This window comes from Emiliania huxleyi (genome assembly GCF_000372725.1).
Source record: "Emiliania huxleyi CCMP1516 chromosome Unknown EMIHUscaffold_138, whole genome shotgun sequence".
Classification (NCBI taxonomy): Eukaryota; Haptophyta; order Isochrysidales; family Noelaerhabdaceae; genus Emiliania; species Emiliania huxleyi.
Window position 1 is genome coordinate 231,656 of NW_005201213.1, and position 14,334 is coordinate 245,989.

The window sequence follows — 14,334 nt, forward strand, 5'->3', positions numbered from 1 at the left end:
CACAACCCTCGAAGATTTCACGGCGGACCTGTACCAGCCCCCCTCGCCCCTCCCCTCGCGATGGCGCTCCCTCCCCCTTCGAATACCTGCTCTCACCTGACCCCCACGCCCCACCCCCACCACACCCGCACGTCAGCATACAACCCGTCTCGTTGTCTCTCATCCAACTCTCCAGCTCCAACTCTCCAGATCCACGCCGCGCCCTGCCCCTGCCCCCTGGCCGACTCAGCGCGCGGCCGCCTCTGCGCGTTGCCAGCGCGCGGCCGCGACGAAGCGACCCATTAGCTCCTCAGCCGAGCGGGCGGTGCCGCCGCCTTCCTTTGCGGCGAAGCGCGCATGGATCGCGGGCATGGACTCGCGGATCGCCTCGCTAAGGTGCTGCTCCTCGGCCCGCGACCACGGCGCCGGGCCCGCAGGCGCCGCCTCGATCGCACCGCCTCGCTGGCTCGCCGCTGATGGCTCCGCTGGCTCGGCCGCCTCTGGCTCGGCCGCCTCTGGCTCGGCCGCCGCCGACGACGACGATGACGGCTCCGCCGCTGCCTCCTGGCGGGGCGGCACGCGCCGCCAGTCGGTGCCCTCCTCGCGCCACGAGAACCAGTCGTGCCATCCGGCCTCGTCGGACGGCGTGCGGACCAGCGCCTGAAACCAACCGTCCTCCAGCACGGCCGTCACGGTCGCGCGGAGCCACGCGGCGGGCTGCCCCTCCTCCTCCTCCACCTCCACCTCGATCACACCCCCCTCGCGCGGCCACACCCACCCGGAGGGCGGCGGTGGCGGCCGGGCGCGGCCCGGCGCGATCAAAAAGTCGGACCCGCCGCTCGGCTCGCCCGAGCTGCGGCCAGATCCGACGGCGTTCGTCCCGTCGAACGCCATCTCGACCACCTCCGCGTCGACCCACTCTGCGCCGTCTGCAGAGTCGTCGCCGTCGGAGCCGTCGCCGTCGCTCACGACGGCAGCAACGATGAGCGGCGAGCCGCCATCGGAGGACGCGCCCGCGCTCTGGTCGGCGGCAGCGCAGGGCATGCAGATGTACTCCTCCGCCTCCTCGGCCTGCTGCTTGTCCACACCGGCGCACTCGCCGTGGCACCAGCGGCCGCACGCGTCGCAGCTGATCCACACGCCCTCAAACGGCAGGTTGTTGGTCGGCAGGTGGCGGTCGGTGTCGCAAAAGCAGCCGAGCTCGCGAGGGCGCTTGGTGCCCTTGCCGCGTGAGGCCGGCGTCAGCCCCTCCCCGCCCGCCCGCGCGAACGCCACCGCCGCCTCGACCGCCGTGTCGAAAGTGCCCAAGTGGACCCGCCTCCCATTCAACTTGATCTCAACCCGGAAGCGGCCGCAATCCTTGGTCACACCGCGGTAGCCGGTGGGATTGCGGCTAGACAGGTGCAACCGCACCCCTCCCGCATCTGCCACCACCGCCGGAGCCTCCCCGACCGCCCGCGCGTAGGCGACTGCCGCCGCCACCGCCGTGTCGAAGGTGCCCAGATGCGCGCGTAGGAATCTGCCGCCACCGCCGGTCTCGGCCGAAAAGCGACCAGAGCGCACCTTGAACACGCCCATGTAGCCGGTGCTGTTGCTGCTCGAGAGGTGCAGGCGCAGCCCCTCTGCCACTGACGCAGCCACTGACGGAGCCTCGGCGAATCCTGCCCGCGCCTGCTCGGCCGCCGACGCCCGCTCTGCCCCCTCCTCCCCCTCCTCCTCCTCCTCTGCCTCCCCCTCCTCCTCCCCCTCCTCCGCTCCTCCCTGCCCGACCGCCCGCGCGTACGCCACCGCCGCCTCCACCGCCGTGCCGAAGCTGCCCAAGTGCAGACACGTTCCGTCCAGCATGTGCCGCGCGTTGAAACGGCCCCTCCGCATCCGCACGCCTCTGTATCCGGTGCTGTTGCTGTTGGAGAGGTGCAAACGCAGCCCCTCTGCCTCCTCGACCACCGGCGCCGGCTCTGCCCGCTCCTCCCGCTCCTCCCCCTCCTCTGCCTCCTCCCCCTCTTCCGCAGCTGCATCCTCCGGCGCCTCCGCGACCGCCCGCGCGTACGCCGCCGCCGCCTCCACCGCCGTGCCGAAGCTGCCGAGGCTGCAGTACCTCCCGTCCACCACGTGCCGCGCCACGAAGCGGCCAGAGTGATGCTCACACACGCCTCTGTAGCCGGTTCTGTTGCTACTGGAGAGGTGCAGCCGCAGCCCCTCTGCCTCCTCCACCACCTCCCCCTCCTCCTCCTCCTCTTCCTCCTCTTCCGTGGGTGCGGTGGGTGCGGTGGAGGCGGTAGCGGCGGAGGAGGAAGAGAAGGAGGCGGCGGGAGGGGTGGTAGAAGAGGCTGCCGAGAGTGCGACGGCGGCGGCGCGGCTGGAGCGTCGCTTCGGCGCGGGCGCGTCGGTCGACTCGTTCTCGCCCTCGCCCTCGCCCTCGCCCTCCTCCATGGCGCCCTCGGTCCAGTTCGGGCCAGTGTGGCCCATCACCACCTGTGGCAACCAATCGATGTCAAAGGGTGTTGAGGCGGTACATCGCTTGGGGATCTCTCCAAACGTACCCGGCAAGTGTGAATCGTCCGGTGCGCAGCCTTGCACCCAGTGCACGCCAGCTCGAGCGGCGCCACCTCTTGCGCCGTGTGCTGGTTAACCCGCAGCGGCGGTGGTGCTGCTGCCGGCGGTGGCCTCCCGCGCAATCCCTGTTGTCGTTCTTGGCGCAATCCTGGTGTCACCGCTGCAGCCGGCCGAGCCAGCGGGTCGGGTGCCTCCCCATGAATGGAGCAGTGGCGCCGCCCGACTCGGCGGCACACAAGGCAGTGGCGTCGCCCGCCCGGCCCTACCCCAGGGCCGCCTCCGTCGCCGCCTCCGTCGCCGCCGTCGCCGCCAGCGCCACACTCCACGCCATCCCACCCCTTCTCCTCCTCCTCCCCCTCGCCGCCGCCCAGACCGACGGACTCCTCCAGCCTCGCCTCCAGCTCCGCAACCGTGCCGCTCACGCGCAAGCCCGCCGCCCGGCAAGCCTCCCGCAGCGCCGGGTGGGTGGGGCCGCCCCGGCCGCGGAGCAGGTCGGCGATCGCGGTCGCGTCTTCGGCGAAGCCGTAGTAGGAGAGGCCCATCGCCTGCGGGAAGTTCCGAGGAGGTTCAAGGGAAGGGTACCTCGGCCGAAGCCGTAGCAGGAAGCGGCCCAACGAGCCTTGCACATCGCCTTGAGGGGTCGCGTCCCGAGGGGCTCGAGCCAAGAGAGGCCCTCCTCGGCCTCCTTCATCTCCTCCTCCTCCTCCCCCTCCTCCTCGCCCTCGCCCTCACCCTCGCCCTCCTCCTCGCCCTCCTCCGCTCCTCCCTGCCCGACCGCCCGCGCGTACGCCGCCGCCGCCTCCACCGCCGTGTCGAAGCAGCCGAGGCCGACCACCCTTCCGCCCACCCTGCGCTGCGCCCGGAAGCGGCCGTCCGCACGTGCGTACACTCCCCTGTAGCCGGCGTTGCTGTTGCTCGAGAGGTGCAGACCCAGCCCCTCTGCCTCCTCGACCACCGACGCCGGCTCTGCCCCCTCCTCCCCCTCCTCCTCCTCCTCTGCCTCCCCCTCCTCCTCGCCCTCCTCCGCTCCTCCCTGCCCGACCGCCCGCGCGTACGCCACCGCCGCCTCCACCGCCGTGCCGAAGCTGCCCAAGTACAGACACGTTCCGTCCAGCATGTGCCGCGCGTTGAAGCGGCCCCTCTGCATCCGCACGCCTCTGTATCCGGTGCTGTTGCTGTTGGAGAGGTGCAAACGCAGCCCCTCTGCCTCCTCGACCACCGGCGCCGGCTCTGCCCCCTCCTCCCCCTCCTCCTCCTCCTCTGCCTCCTCCCCCTCTTCCGCAGCTGCATCCTCCGGCGCCTCCGCGACCGCCCGCGCGTACGCCGCCGCCGCCTCCACCGCCGTGCCGAAGCTGCCGAGGCTGCAGTACCTCCCGTCCACCACGTGCCGCGCCACGAAGCGGCCAGAGTGATGCTCACACACGCCTCTGTAGCCGGTTTTGTTGCTACTGGAGAGGTGCAGCCGCAGCCCCTCTGCCTCTGCCGGCCGCTTTGTGCCCTTGCCGCGCGTCGCGGTCTTGCCCGCCGCCGGCTCCGCCGCGCCCGCAGACTGCTTGTCGAGCAAACGTCGGGCGAGCTCCGCCTTGGTGCCCTGCTTGACGAGGCCCTCCGCCTCGCACAGCGCCTTGAGCTGCGACACGCTCAGACCGCCGCTCTCGCGCAGCCGCCTCGCCAGCGCCTCCGAGTTGCCGCACGCCGGCAGCCCTCTCGCCTCGCAGAGCGGCTTGAGCCGGCGGGGCGGCAGCCGATCCAGCCAGTTTAGCGTCAGCGCCTCCGCCTCGGCCTCCGCGTCGTGCTTGCGCCACGCGTCAGCCAGCGAGGCGGAGCGCAGCCCCGCTGGGCTGTGGTAGATGGAGTACGTGCGCTCCGAGGAGGTTGTGCGCTGCTCGACGCTCCAGCCCGGCGGCAGGGTTGCTGCTGCGGGCGCGGACCCCGGCGGTGGTGGCTCTGGCAGCCCCTTGGTCGGCGGCGGCGGCTGCGGCTGCGGCTGCGGCGGCTGCGGCGGCGGCGTCGGCGGCGTCGGCGGTGGCACGGCCGGCCGCGCCAGTTTGCGCGCTTTTGGGCTCCTGCCCTCTGCCTGCTCCGCGGCCTCGGGCGGCGGCGCCTGCTCGGGCGGCGCCGCCTGCTCGGGCCGGATGAGCTCGGCCGCGACGCCCTCCTCCTCGTCGCCATCCTCGTAGACCAAATCGTACGTGCCGTCTGCGTTGACTGCGGCGATCCGTGCGGGGAACCACGCCTTTTTCCTTCCATACCCGGGCCGCGGTGCCGACGAGACGCGGTCTCCTCGCGCATACGTGGCGGTAGAGGTGGAGGCGGCGGCGGCTGCCAGGGACGTACTCGTCGCGGCTGCGCGGCGGAGTTGGTAGGTGGGGTGCTCGTCTCGGTCTGTCGTCGCCTCCGCCTCCGCTGTCGCCGCCGCCTCCGCCTCGTCGACCGCCCTCGCGTACGCCACCGCCGCCTTCACCGCCGAGCCAAAGAAGCCGAGGTGCCGGTCCGGCCTCTGAGAGAGAGACCCCCTTGGCCTCCGTCGCTGAGCATAGAAGCGGCCGCTCAGAAAGTAGACGCCCTTGTAGCCGGTGCTGTTGCTGCTCGAGAGGTGCAGGCGCAAGCCCTCTGCCACCGCCACCGCTGGCGGCGCGGAAGCCTCAAGCTCAGACTGCAGGGGCGCCGCCATCCCGCACCCCCTGGCGCACTTTGTTTTCTTTTTTGTAGGTACAATTCAGCAATATATCAATATACCCCCACAGGAACAAATCTAACCCTATAAGTCCCACCGCCACCAGTTTCCGACCGTCCCACCGATTCGGTCGTTTGCACCACCAGCTCCGCCCAATGGCCAAGCGACGGCTGAACCCGGACGAGATTCGAGCAGCCGTGGAGGCGGGACCGCCCCCCCACTCAGTCAACTACGAGACCGACAAAAAATGGCATGCCGAGCAGAATCGCTGGCTCGCCAAATGGACCGAACGCCGGCTCCCCCCCGACAGCGGCGACAGCGGGAGCAGCCGGCGGGACCAGTGGCGCGATCGAAAGCAGCAGCATGCACGGCTGCTGCGGGCGGCGGAGAAGGAGCCATCTGCCTCCCTGAAGCGCCAGCGCAAGGCCGCAGCGACACCTGCCGTGACACATAGCGGCCGTGTGCACGCTGGCCCGCCACGGCTCAAGAGGCCAAAGCCGCCGCCGGAAGGTGGCGACCAGCAGGCGTACGAGCTCGCCATGGGCATGTATGGTATTGCTCGCGACACCAGGCGCAAGATGTCGAGGCGGACCAAGAGCGAAGACGCCGAGCGCAAGAGGGATGCGCGAGCGATCACGGCGATGATGGCAAGTGCGAGCATTGGTTCGGCGACTACACAGAGCGCCGCTGCTGGAGCTGCCGGCGCCACCTCCAGCCAGATGGTTCCTGAAGCAGGCATGCCGGGGGTGGCTTTGCCTCCCATCCCTCCCCGCCCCACCCACCATCACCACACAAGGCTTCCCCGTGGTAGGGCCGCAGGCAGTCATGGCCGCCAAGGAGCGAATGGAGAGGGAGCGCGAGCGGTCGCAGCGGCGGCGTGACGTGGCCAAGCTCACGGTGACAAGCTATTATGAGGAACGCATGCGGATTCGGCGGCTCGATGAGCAGGTGGCGCTGCTCAAGGCCGCTGATGAGGCGCTGCGAGATTCTGACTATTGGCGGACCACTGGCTTCTTTAGCAGCGTGCGAGGGGATAACTACTATGACCATTGGCTGTGCCTCGCAATCAAGGAGTGGGCCGCTTCGCATGAGCCAGATGGCTCCCAGCAGTGGGAAAGCGCACTGATGGCGGTGGCGGTCGAGTCCGCTACACGACGCGGCTGTGGGACTGGAGCATCAGCCACCGGGTTTCGGCGCATCGGTGCACTGGCCACGCTGCGGTGGCTGCTGCCCAGCCTGAGCTTCAAGCCCATACCCGGCTCACTTGACCCTGACCCTGTCTTGGGCGTGCAGCAACGCGCTGCAGCAGGCTACTGCGTGTGCGGATGCGTCCTGGAGCCTTTTGAGCCGCTCTCTCAGGAGGATCTCGCGCTTGGCGGCCCACCCACGGACGAGTGCAACACACCCGCCAGCGGACTGGTGCCCTTTTGCAGAGTGCACGGCCGGCGTAAACGTTACAGGCTGCCGGATAGATTGATCCAGAAGATGCAAGAGTACAATGTGGCACGGCAAAGACGGCAAGACCTGAGCATGTTTGGTGTGTTGCCGCAATTTTAACGAGGGCCTTTTCTTTGTGCAAAATTCAAGTAGAAACAATTCTTTTTACGAGGACGGGCGGATCGCTCCGTCGTCGGATCTGGATTGCGATTGCCCCTCGCTTGGCGGTGCAAAATGAAGGAGGGCGATGGCGCGGGCCGTAGCCAGGGCGAGGACGCGGCAGGAGAGGCAACCTGGCCTCCAAGCGGTGGCAGATCAGCGGGTCAGATCGCAAGAGAGGCGCACGCTTCTGCGGCCGAGGCTGCAGGGAGGCAGCAGATCGGAGAATCCTCGGAGCCGCAGGCGCAGCAGATTGCAGACCCTGAGCCTGGACTCGCCGAGCTTGATGCCTTGATGAACTCGATGACGAGGCAAGAAGAGATGGCGTTTCAGGCATGGCGCGAGCAGCGCGGTCCTGCGATGTACGGCAGCATGCACGTCCCCACGGAGGTTGGCTTGGTGGCTGCCTGGCGCGCAGAGCAGCGGCTGCCGTCCCCTGCGCCATCACTTCCGCAGCAGCAAGCTGACACTGCCTCCCAGCAACAAGCCGCACAAGTCGTTCTCGAAAGCTTGGACATCCTGGTGCGCGGCGACTTTCTTTCGTGGCTCCAAGATTACCGCAATGTGGGTGACCCACTCGACGAGCCTCACTTGGAAGATCTGCTTTGCATTTGGCGCAACTCCGATGAGTATGAAGACACAAAGAACACCCGCATCGCCGAGACATGCCATTGCCCGCGCGACCGCGAAAAAATGCGCTCACTGCCTTATGCAGAGCTCAAGCGACGTGTCGAGGATGGCATGCTGGGTCAGCCAGGTGAGAGCCAAGCTGTCTACGATGCCCGAGTGCGCGCCGATCGACTGGCGCGCGGTGTAGAGCTCGGCGAGTACTTCACCAACCCCTCCGCCTTTAGCGGCACGCACCTTCCCTACTGCACGTGCACATACGACGGTGAAGTGGCCACGCCCGCAATTCCGGGACTGACGTGTGACGCAGATGGCAGCATCTCAGCTGCAGACCTACTGGGTGATCTGATAAACTATGGATCTCGCGCGGGAGAGTGGCAGCCAAGCGGTGGCGACCACGTGCCTGAGGACTGGGTTGGAGATGGCACGTTGGATAGCAATCGCGATGGAGATTATCTTGGCATGCCATACCTCACCAGCTTCTGCACGGCGTGCAAACGAATCCGTTCTGATGAGCCTTTCCTTTCGCATGTGGCCAGAGACCCTGACCTGCGAGTTTGCATGTGCATGAAAGTCTCAACCACAGTGAGCGTGAGGCTGTGCGTGGCTGTCGGAGACTCCGTGCGGCTGCGCGATGCGCTTTGCCAGCACTGTCGAAAGTCGGATCCGGTGGAGGATCAGTGAGTTACCCGCTTACGTGAAGAAACACAACGGCCAGAGAAAAGGCAACACGCCGCAGGTCCACACTAGTCTACCCTTATAAGTCTCTCGTGTCGGCGCCGACGCTCTTTTAACGTAGAACGTCCCAGCCGAAATCCGCCCGCCACGATCGATCAGTCCACAATCGTCGGCCCCCAGCGACCCGCAGCGATGGATGCCGCCGCCCCCCCGCCCCCTGCGGCTGACGCGCCGATGCACGACCGGCCTCCGTCGGATGGCTCTCCGGCCTCTCCGGCCGCTGACGCGGCCGCCCATGCTGCTGCCGATCCGGTCCCTCTCACGCTCAGCGATACGGCTTTATCCGCACAAGCTACGACAACTTTGAGGTCGCCGGCTTTGGCCAGGTGCAGCCACCACCTGCTTGCCTCCATGTTCACGCTTCGCGCCCCTCCCCCCCTCTGACACCGCCGTATGACCTTAGGTGAGGGGCACGACTACCCGCCTGGAAGGCGCTCTCATCAGCAAGTCACCCAGGCACCAACTCCTGGGCGTTTACGCTTGACTACGAAACCATGCAGTGGATGCAGCTCGATCAAAACGGCGACGCCAACAGCTGGTCCCTGGGCGAGTTCCTCGCCCAGGATGAGGTGCGAGTCATGATGCTCGACCCAGCGTGCACCAAGTCGCTCACATTCCGTGAGTTCGTCAACGGGCCGATCATCTCTCCAAGTCGACTGCGATCTCGGACTCCGACAACTGGACCGGTGCACCAGCCGCGGAGGACGATGGCTCCCTCGACGACATCCCTTCATCGACGGACGCCTTCACCGCCGCCGGCCCTGGGCCATCCAGCGCGGCCTCCGACGGCCTGCACGTGATCGAGCGGGTACAGAAACGGTGGCTGCCCAGCTCACACCCTAATCGATCTGCCTTAGGCACGGAGCCAACGGAGCCATCGCGCATGCCCGCATCGCGTGCGGCTCCGAGGTCTCCCGCCGAGACCGGCTCGGCGCGGCGCGTGGCCGCACGCCGCCGTTGAAAAGGCGAGATAGGACCGAGGGGAGAGCGCCGGCCACATCGAGCGAGCGCTGACGTGTAAGGTGTCTGTGCTGCTCCGGTGTGTGTGGGATTCTGCCTCCCCCCCATCTGTGCGGCGAGTTGTTTGCGGCGCGATGCCCGATCGTGCGCGATAGCCTCCCTTGCGTGGTGTGTCGGTGTGTCGGGGTCGTCCGGAGCGTGTGGCGGCGCCGTTGCATGCAGCGCTGCTCCACGTGCCACGACTGCTTTGACTGACGTGACTGACTGTGATGAGACATGAGAGCTGATGGATGATCTCCGACAACCCAAAACCAAAATGAAAATGCGGAGTGGCCCACTTTGGCGTGCAGATCCTGCGTCTCTCACTGCCCGAACAACAGAGACGGGTACCGCCGCAGGTCCCACACTACCAAAAGAATAAAGATGTGACGCCGGAAGGAATGGCGCTGGGATGTGAGTTTGCCGGTCGGTGGATCTGACCTACTGATGCATACCATGCGGGAGGGCCCGAACCGGTACGGCTCTCCCATGGGGTCTGGGACGCGTATTTGTTGTAGAGATTTCACGTTGTAGAGCGCCTCTACATCGCTCTACAACGGAGGCGCATCGTCACGCGCCGGATGTAGAGCTCTACAGCTCTACAGCGCTCCAGAGCGCTCTATACATCTCTACAGCTCTACAGCGCTCTACACTCTACGGGTTGTTGCACGAGTATATGGGCCAAAAGCGTCGAAAATGTCCCAAAAAAGCGTGTGAGAGTTTGTGGCAGCTCCGCAGCCTGCGCGCGCTGCCGGGACGCACCGCTCGCGCGTTCGGCACACTCGGTGGACCCCACCGAGTGTGCCGAACCAACTGGAGTAAGTAGGCTCGATGCCGCGCTTGCTGTGGAGCTGCCACAAACTCGCCGGCGAGCGTGCCACCGACGGCGTCCCGTCGGAGGTGATGGAGTGTGAGACCTGAGGCTACGGAGGTGACGCCTGAGGTACCGGCCCGTGCACGGCGACTCAGCCGGCGACCGCCACGGGCTCAGACGAGACCTGTCGACGCGCTCCGGCTCAGCTTCACCCTGGTCCTCGGGCGTCTGTCGACGTCAGGACCACCCATACAGCTCGAGGGTTTGAGGTCGCAAGAGCCAAGATGGTGGCGTTTGGACATCCCAACCATCCCACAAGACAGCCTGTAGGTGATGGCGGGACGGCGCAGTGTTTGTGGCACTCGGCAGTAGGCACCTGCGGCACGGCCCCGCTGTCGGCTCTCGCGGGCTGCGGAACCGGCCCCAGAAGGGGACGGTCCGGGCGAGTGTGGCAGCTCCTGCGCTAGTATGGGCACCATCTATCACAACACTACTGACCCTGGCCATTAGAGCTGCCAGGGATAGCGTCAGGAGCCGGTAGGAGTCAAAACCCCTCATATTTGAGACATCGTGGCCCATATACTCGTGCAACAACCCCTACTCCTCTACACACCCTCCCTCAGCAACGAACAAAAGAGGACACAGGGGCCTGCGTCTCCATGACCATGTTGATTGTTGTAGCTTCTCTCACACAGTACATACGAAAACAATCGCGGCTCGGAGCTCGGCGGCATATGTCAGCGCGTTTTTGCTCGGAAATTTTACAACAGAGCTCCCTCCGAGCTCCATGCGGCAAAAAGAATTCGGGCACCCCGCGTCATGAGCGGCGCCGGCGGCCCAGCCCTGCTGCCCGACCTGGCACGGGGCGATCTGGGCTCGCTGCTCGCCCTCCTCTCCGGGCGACAGACACGCGGCAGGCTCGACGCGCGGCACCCGACCGAGAAGCAAGACACGCTGCTCACCTGGGCCGCTCGTCACGGGCAAGCGCCGAGGCGGTGCGGCTGCTGCTCGAGGGCGGCGCGAGCGTTGGGGCGGCTGACGGGGACGCCTCCGCTCTCTTCCTCGCGTGCGAGAGGGGCCACCTCGAGTGCGTCCGGCTGTTCCTCGAGGCCAATGCGGCGGTCGGCCAAGCCCAGGCAGAACGGCGCCACGCCGCTGCTCATTGCAAGCCAGGAGGGTGAGCTCAGCTGCGCCCGGCTGCTGCTCGAGGCGGGCGCGGTGGTCAAGCAGGCCGATGAGGACGGCGCTACGCCGCTGTTCATGGCGTGCCAGGAGGGCCACCTCGAGTGCGTCCAGCTGCTTCTCAAGGCTGGCGCGGCGGTCAAACCTGCCGCTCCGCGCGGCGCGCTGAGGGCAGCCGAGGTTGAGGTCGACCGCCACCACGCCGCGGCAGCGCTCGGCCTGCCTCGCAGCGTCGAGCAGCGTCTGCGGGTCGTTGCCCGAAGAGTGGGCGACCAGCGGGCAGTCGTCGGCTGGCGCTCCAGCAGGGGACGGCAAACTCCTCGGACCGGATCATCGGCGTGTAGCATAGCTGCGCGCTGTGCCGCCGAGCGAGGAGCCGGAAAGCCAGCTCGCTGCCGACATCGGGGCGAGGATAAGCCGATGCGGCGGCAACGGCTGGCGCGGCGGAGGCAGCGCGGCGGAGGTGGTCAGCCCCCTGCTGAAAAACGCAAAAGACAACAAAAGAAATCGCGGCGCCTCGACGCACCTCGTAGAAGACAACCCCTTGGGTTGTGTGTTTTCTTTCTTTCTTTCAGAAGACAACCCCGTGACAACCCCGTCTTAACTTCCCGCACGCCCCCCTGCGCCGACTTAGCTCTCAGAGCCCACTCACATCTGGACACTGGAGCTCGAATCCTTCCCGCTCGCTCACCGCATCGCGAATCGCTTTCTCTCCCTCGTCGCCCAAATCGTTGTACAGCAGGTTCAGCTTGGTCAGCGCCCCGTTGACGCGAAGGGCGTCGGCGATCGCGACGGCGCCCTCGCCGCTGATGTCGTTGCGGGCGAGGTTGATGGTGTTCAACACCCCGTTGACGCGAAGAGCGGAGGCCAGCGCAGCGGCGCCCTCGTCGCCGATCTTGTTGTACATGAGCACGAGGTTGGTCAGCGCCTCGTTGACCTTAAGGGCCTCTGCGATCGCGCTGGCACCCTCGGGGCCGATGCCGCCGCTGCTGGTGTATGGGTCGCCCGAAAGGTCAAGAGTGGTCAGCACCCCGTTGACTGCGAGAGCGCCGCCGATCGCCTTCGCGCCCTCGTCGCCGATCTCGTTTTCGCCGAGGTCGAGGTTTTTCAGCACCCCGCTGCCGCGCAGCGCCTCGGCGATCGCAGTCGCGCCGGTGGGGCCGATCTCGTTGCCGCCCATGTTCAAGGAGGTCAGCACCCCGTTGACCGAAACCCCCGCCGCGACGACCGCAGCCGATCCGGGTCCGAGGACCTTCCCCGACAAGTCGAGCGACGGCACCGCCTCGCGCCCGCGGAGCTGCAGCGGGTTGAGCGGGATCGCGCGCTCCTCGCCCACGCTCAGCGCGACGAGCGTGTGCGTCTTCCGCACCGCGCCGAGCAGCGCCTCCCGCACGCGGCCGCACACCTTGCCCCAATCGAGCGTCAGCGACGTCAGCGCCGACGGCTCCGACTCCATCCACGCGACCACTGTTCCCACCATCCCGTCATCGACCAGCTTCAGTTTGCCGTCCTCCTCGTCCTCGGAGTCGCGAGTCACGCCCGTGCTCACGACCATCTCGCGCCCCTGGTAGATCACCTTCGCCCCGACCTCCTTGGACTCGCCCTCGACCTCGCTCGCCTTGATCCAGCCGGTAGTCCCAAGGGGGAACCCCGTCAAATCGACGCCGCTGGCCTGCAGCGGCAGTACCGTATCCATCGCCGCGGCAAGCCCGCTGCCGCCGCCGTGCTGCATCGTCGCCGCGAGCACCGCCGCGCGCTTCACCTTGAGCGCATCGCCCACCGCCGCTTGGAAGCGCAGGTCGTTGTTGTACGCCTCAGCCTCGTCGCCGAGCGGCGCCTCGAGCCGCTCGTCCGCCGCACCGGCGTCCGCGCCGCGCTCGAGGCCGAGATGCATGCGAACTAGTTGCGACGCCTCCTCCGCTGCCTCCCCAGCCACCCCCCGGCGCACCTCCGCCGCCATCTGCGCGCCCATGTCGGTGAGCAGCTTCTTGCGCTTGCCCGCCACCTGCTCGAGCGTGAGCGAGGCCATGTTGATGGAGAAGCTGCACTGGATGACGAGCGTGCTGCCCTCCACGCCCGTCAACCGCACCTGCAGGTGTCGAGAAGGGGCAGGCGATGAAGGAGAAGGCGGAGGAGGGAGGTGGAGCGAGGTTGACGCACCTGCAGGCCCATGAGCGGCGGCAGCAGCGTCTCCCTCTCGTGCGGGTACTGCGAGAGCCACGCAATGTCGGCGCCGCGGTCGATCATGCCCATCCCGAGCTCGAGCACCGTCGACGCCTTGCCCTCCGCGTAGTGCACCGCCTGCGCGCGGTCGGTGGTGGTCGACGAGAAGCCGTACTCGACGCCGCCGCGGAAGCCCAGCGCGTCCGGCTTGAAGAAGGCTTCCGGGAGCGTGGCGCCCGCCCAGCCGCGGTAGAGCGGCGTGATCTTGGTCAGCGGCGACAGCTTGACAATGATCGAGTTGATCGCGTGGATGGTGGTCGAGTACTGGTTGTGCCACGTCCAGCGCACCGCGGCCTCGCCTTTGCCTGCCGCCGTCGCAGCCCACTCGCCGAGGTTAAGCAAGCCGCACTTCTTCTGCAGAAAGGGCACCTCCTTCTCCGAGGCGTACTCCAGCCGCACCGCGCCGTCGGCGCCGCGCGCTGAGGAGAAGCGAAGGACGCCGTTGTACTTCTCGTACATCGGCCCCGTGTACAGCCGGCCGGCGACCAGCTCCTCCTTGGTGAGCGGCGCCTGCCCCGCCTTAACGAGCTTCGGGTTCATCTCGTCCGCCATCTTCTTCTCGTAGACCGAGAGCGGCTCCGGCTTGCGGCACCACTCGGGGTGGGCCGTGCGGAAGTCGCCGCCGCGCTCGGCGTAGCGGCCGTCCTGGTCCTCGACAGGCGCGACGACAAACTCCCACTCCAGCTTGGAGGTCGCGCCCTTGATGCCGTTGGAGGTGTCGAACGGCACGTCCGCATCCTTCTTCTCGCAGTGCTCCGTCTCCATGGCCTTGAGGAGCGAGCCGTCCACCATGAGCGGCGGCCCGATGATCTTCTCGAGGCCTGCCCACAGGTCAGGGGACGGGGGTCGCTGGTAAGAGTGGGCGGGTAGGATAGGTAAACTACTGGCGTGCAGCACGCCTCCGTAGAACTGCTCCACGCCGCCGAAAGCCATCTCGCCCTTG

General features: G+C 67.3%; 3 protein-coding genes across 3 annotated transcripts; 1 reads left to right on the top strand and 2 right to left on the bottom strand.

The window, feature by feature from the left end:
• Window positions 1-225: 225 nt before the first annotated feature.
• On the bottom strand, window positions 226-5,209 carry EMIHUDRAFT_110687 (hypothetical protein; the record flags this gene model as incomplete). Its single annotated transcript, XM_005788144.1, has 3 exons — window positions 226-2,454; window positions 2,802-3,117; window positions 3,162-5,209. The coding sequence occupies 3 exons, from the start codon at window positions 5,207-5,209 to the stop codon at window positions 226-228; spliced, it is 4,593 nt and encodes a 1,530-aa protein (XP_005788201.1).
• A 158-nt stretch (window positions 5,210-5,367) lies between these two features.
• Window positions 5,368-9,187, top strand: EMIHUDRAFT_110688 (hypothetical protein; the record flags this gene model as incomplete). Its single annotated transcript, XM_005788145.1, has 6 exons — window positions 5,368-5,863; window positions 6,024-6,343; window positions 8,443-8,499; window positions 8,605-8,742; window positions 8,826-8,992; window positions 9,031-9,187. 6 exons carry the CDS (start codon window positions 5,368-5,370, stop codon window positions 9,185-9,187), a joined length of 1,335 nt encoding a protein of 444 aa, XP_005788202.1.
• A 2,618-nt stretch (window positions 9,188-11,805) lies between these two features.
• Window positions 11,806-14,324, bottom strand: EMIHUDRAFT_455277 (hypothetical protein; the record flags this gene model as incomplete). The annotated part of the gene is made up of 2 exons (XM_005788146.1): window positions 11,806-13,257; window positions 13,329-14,324. 2 exons carry the CDS (start codon window positions 14,322-14,324, stop codon window positions 11,806-11,808), a joined length of 2,448 nt encoding a protein of 815 aa, XP_005788203.1.
• Between the last annotated feature and the right edge of the window lie 10 nt (window positions 14,325-14,334).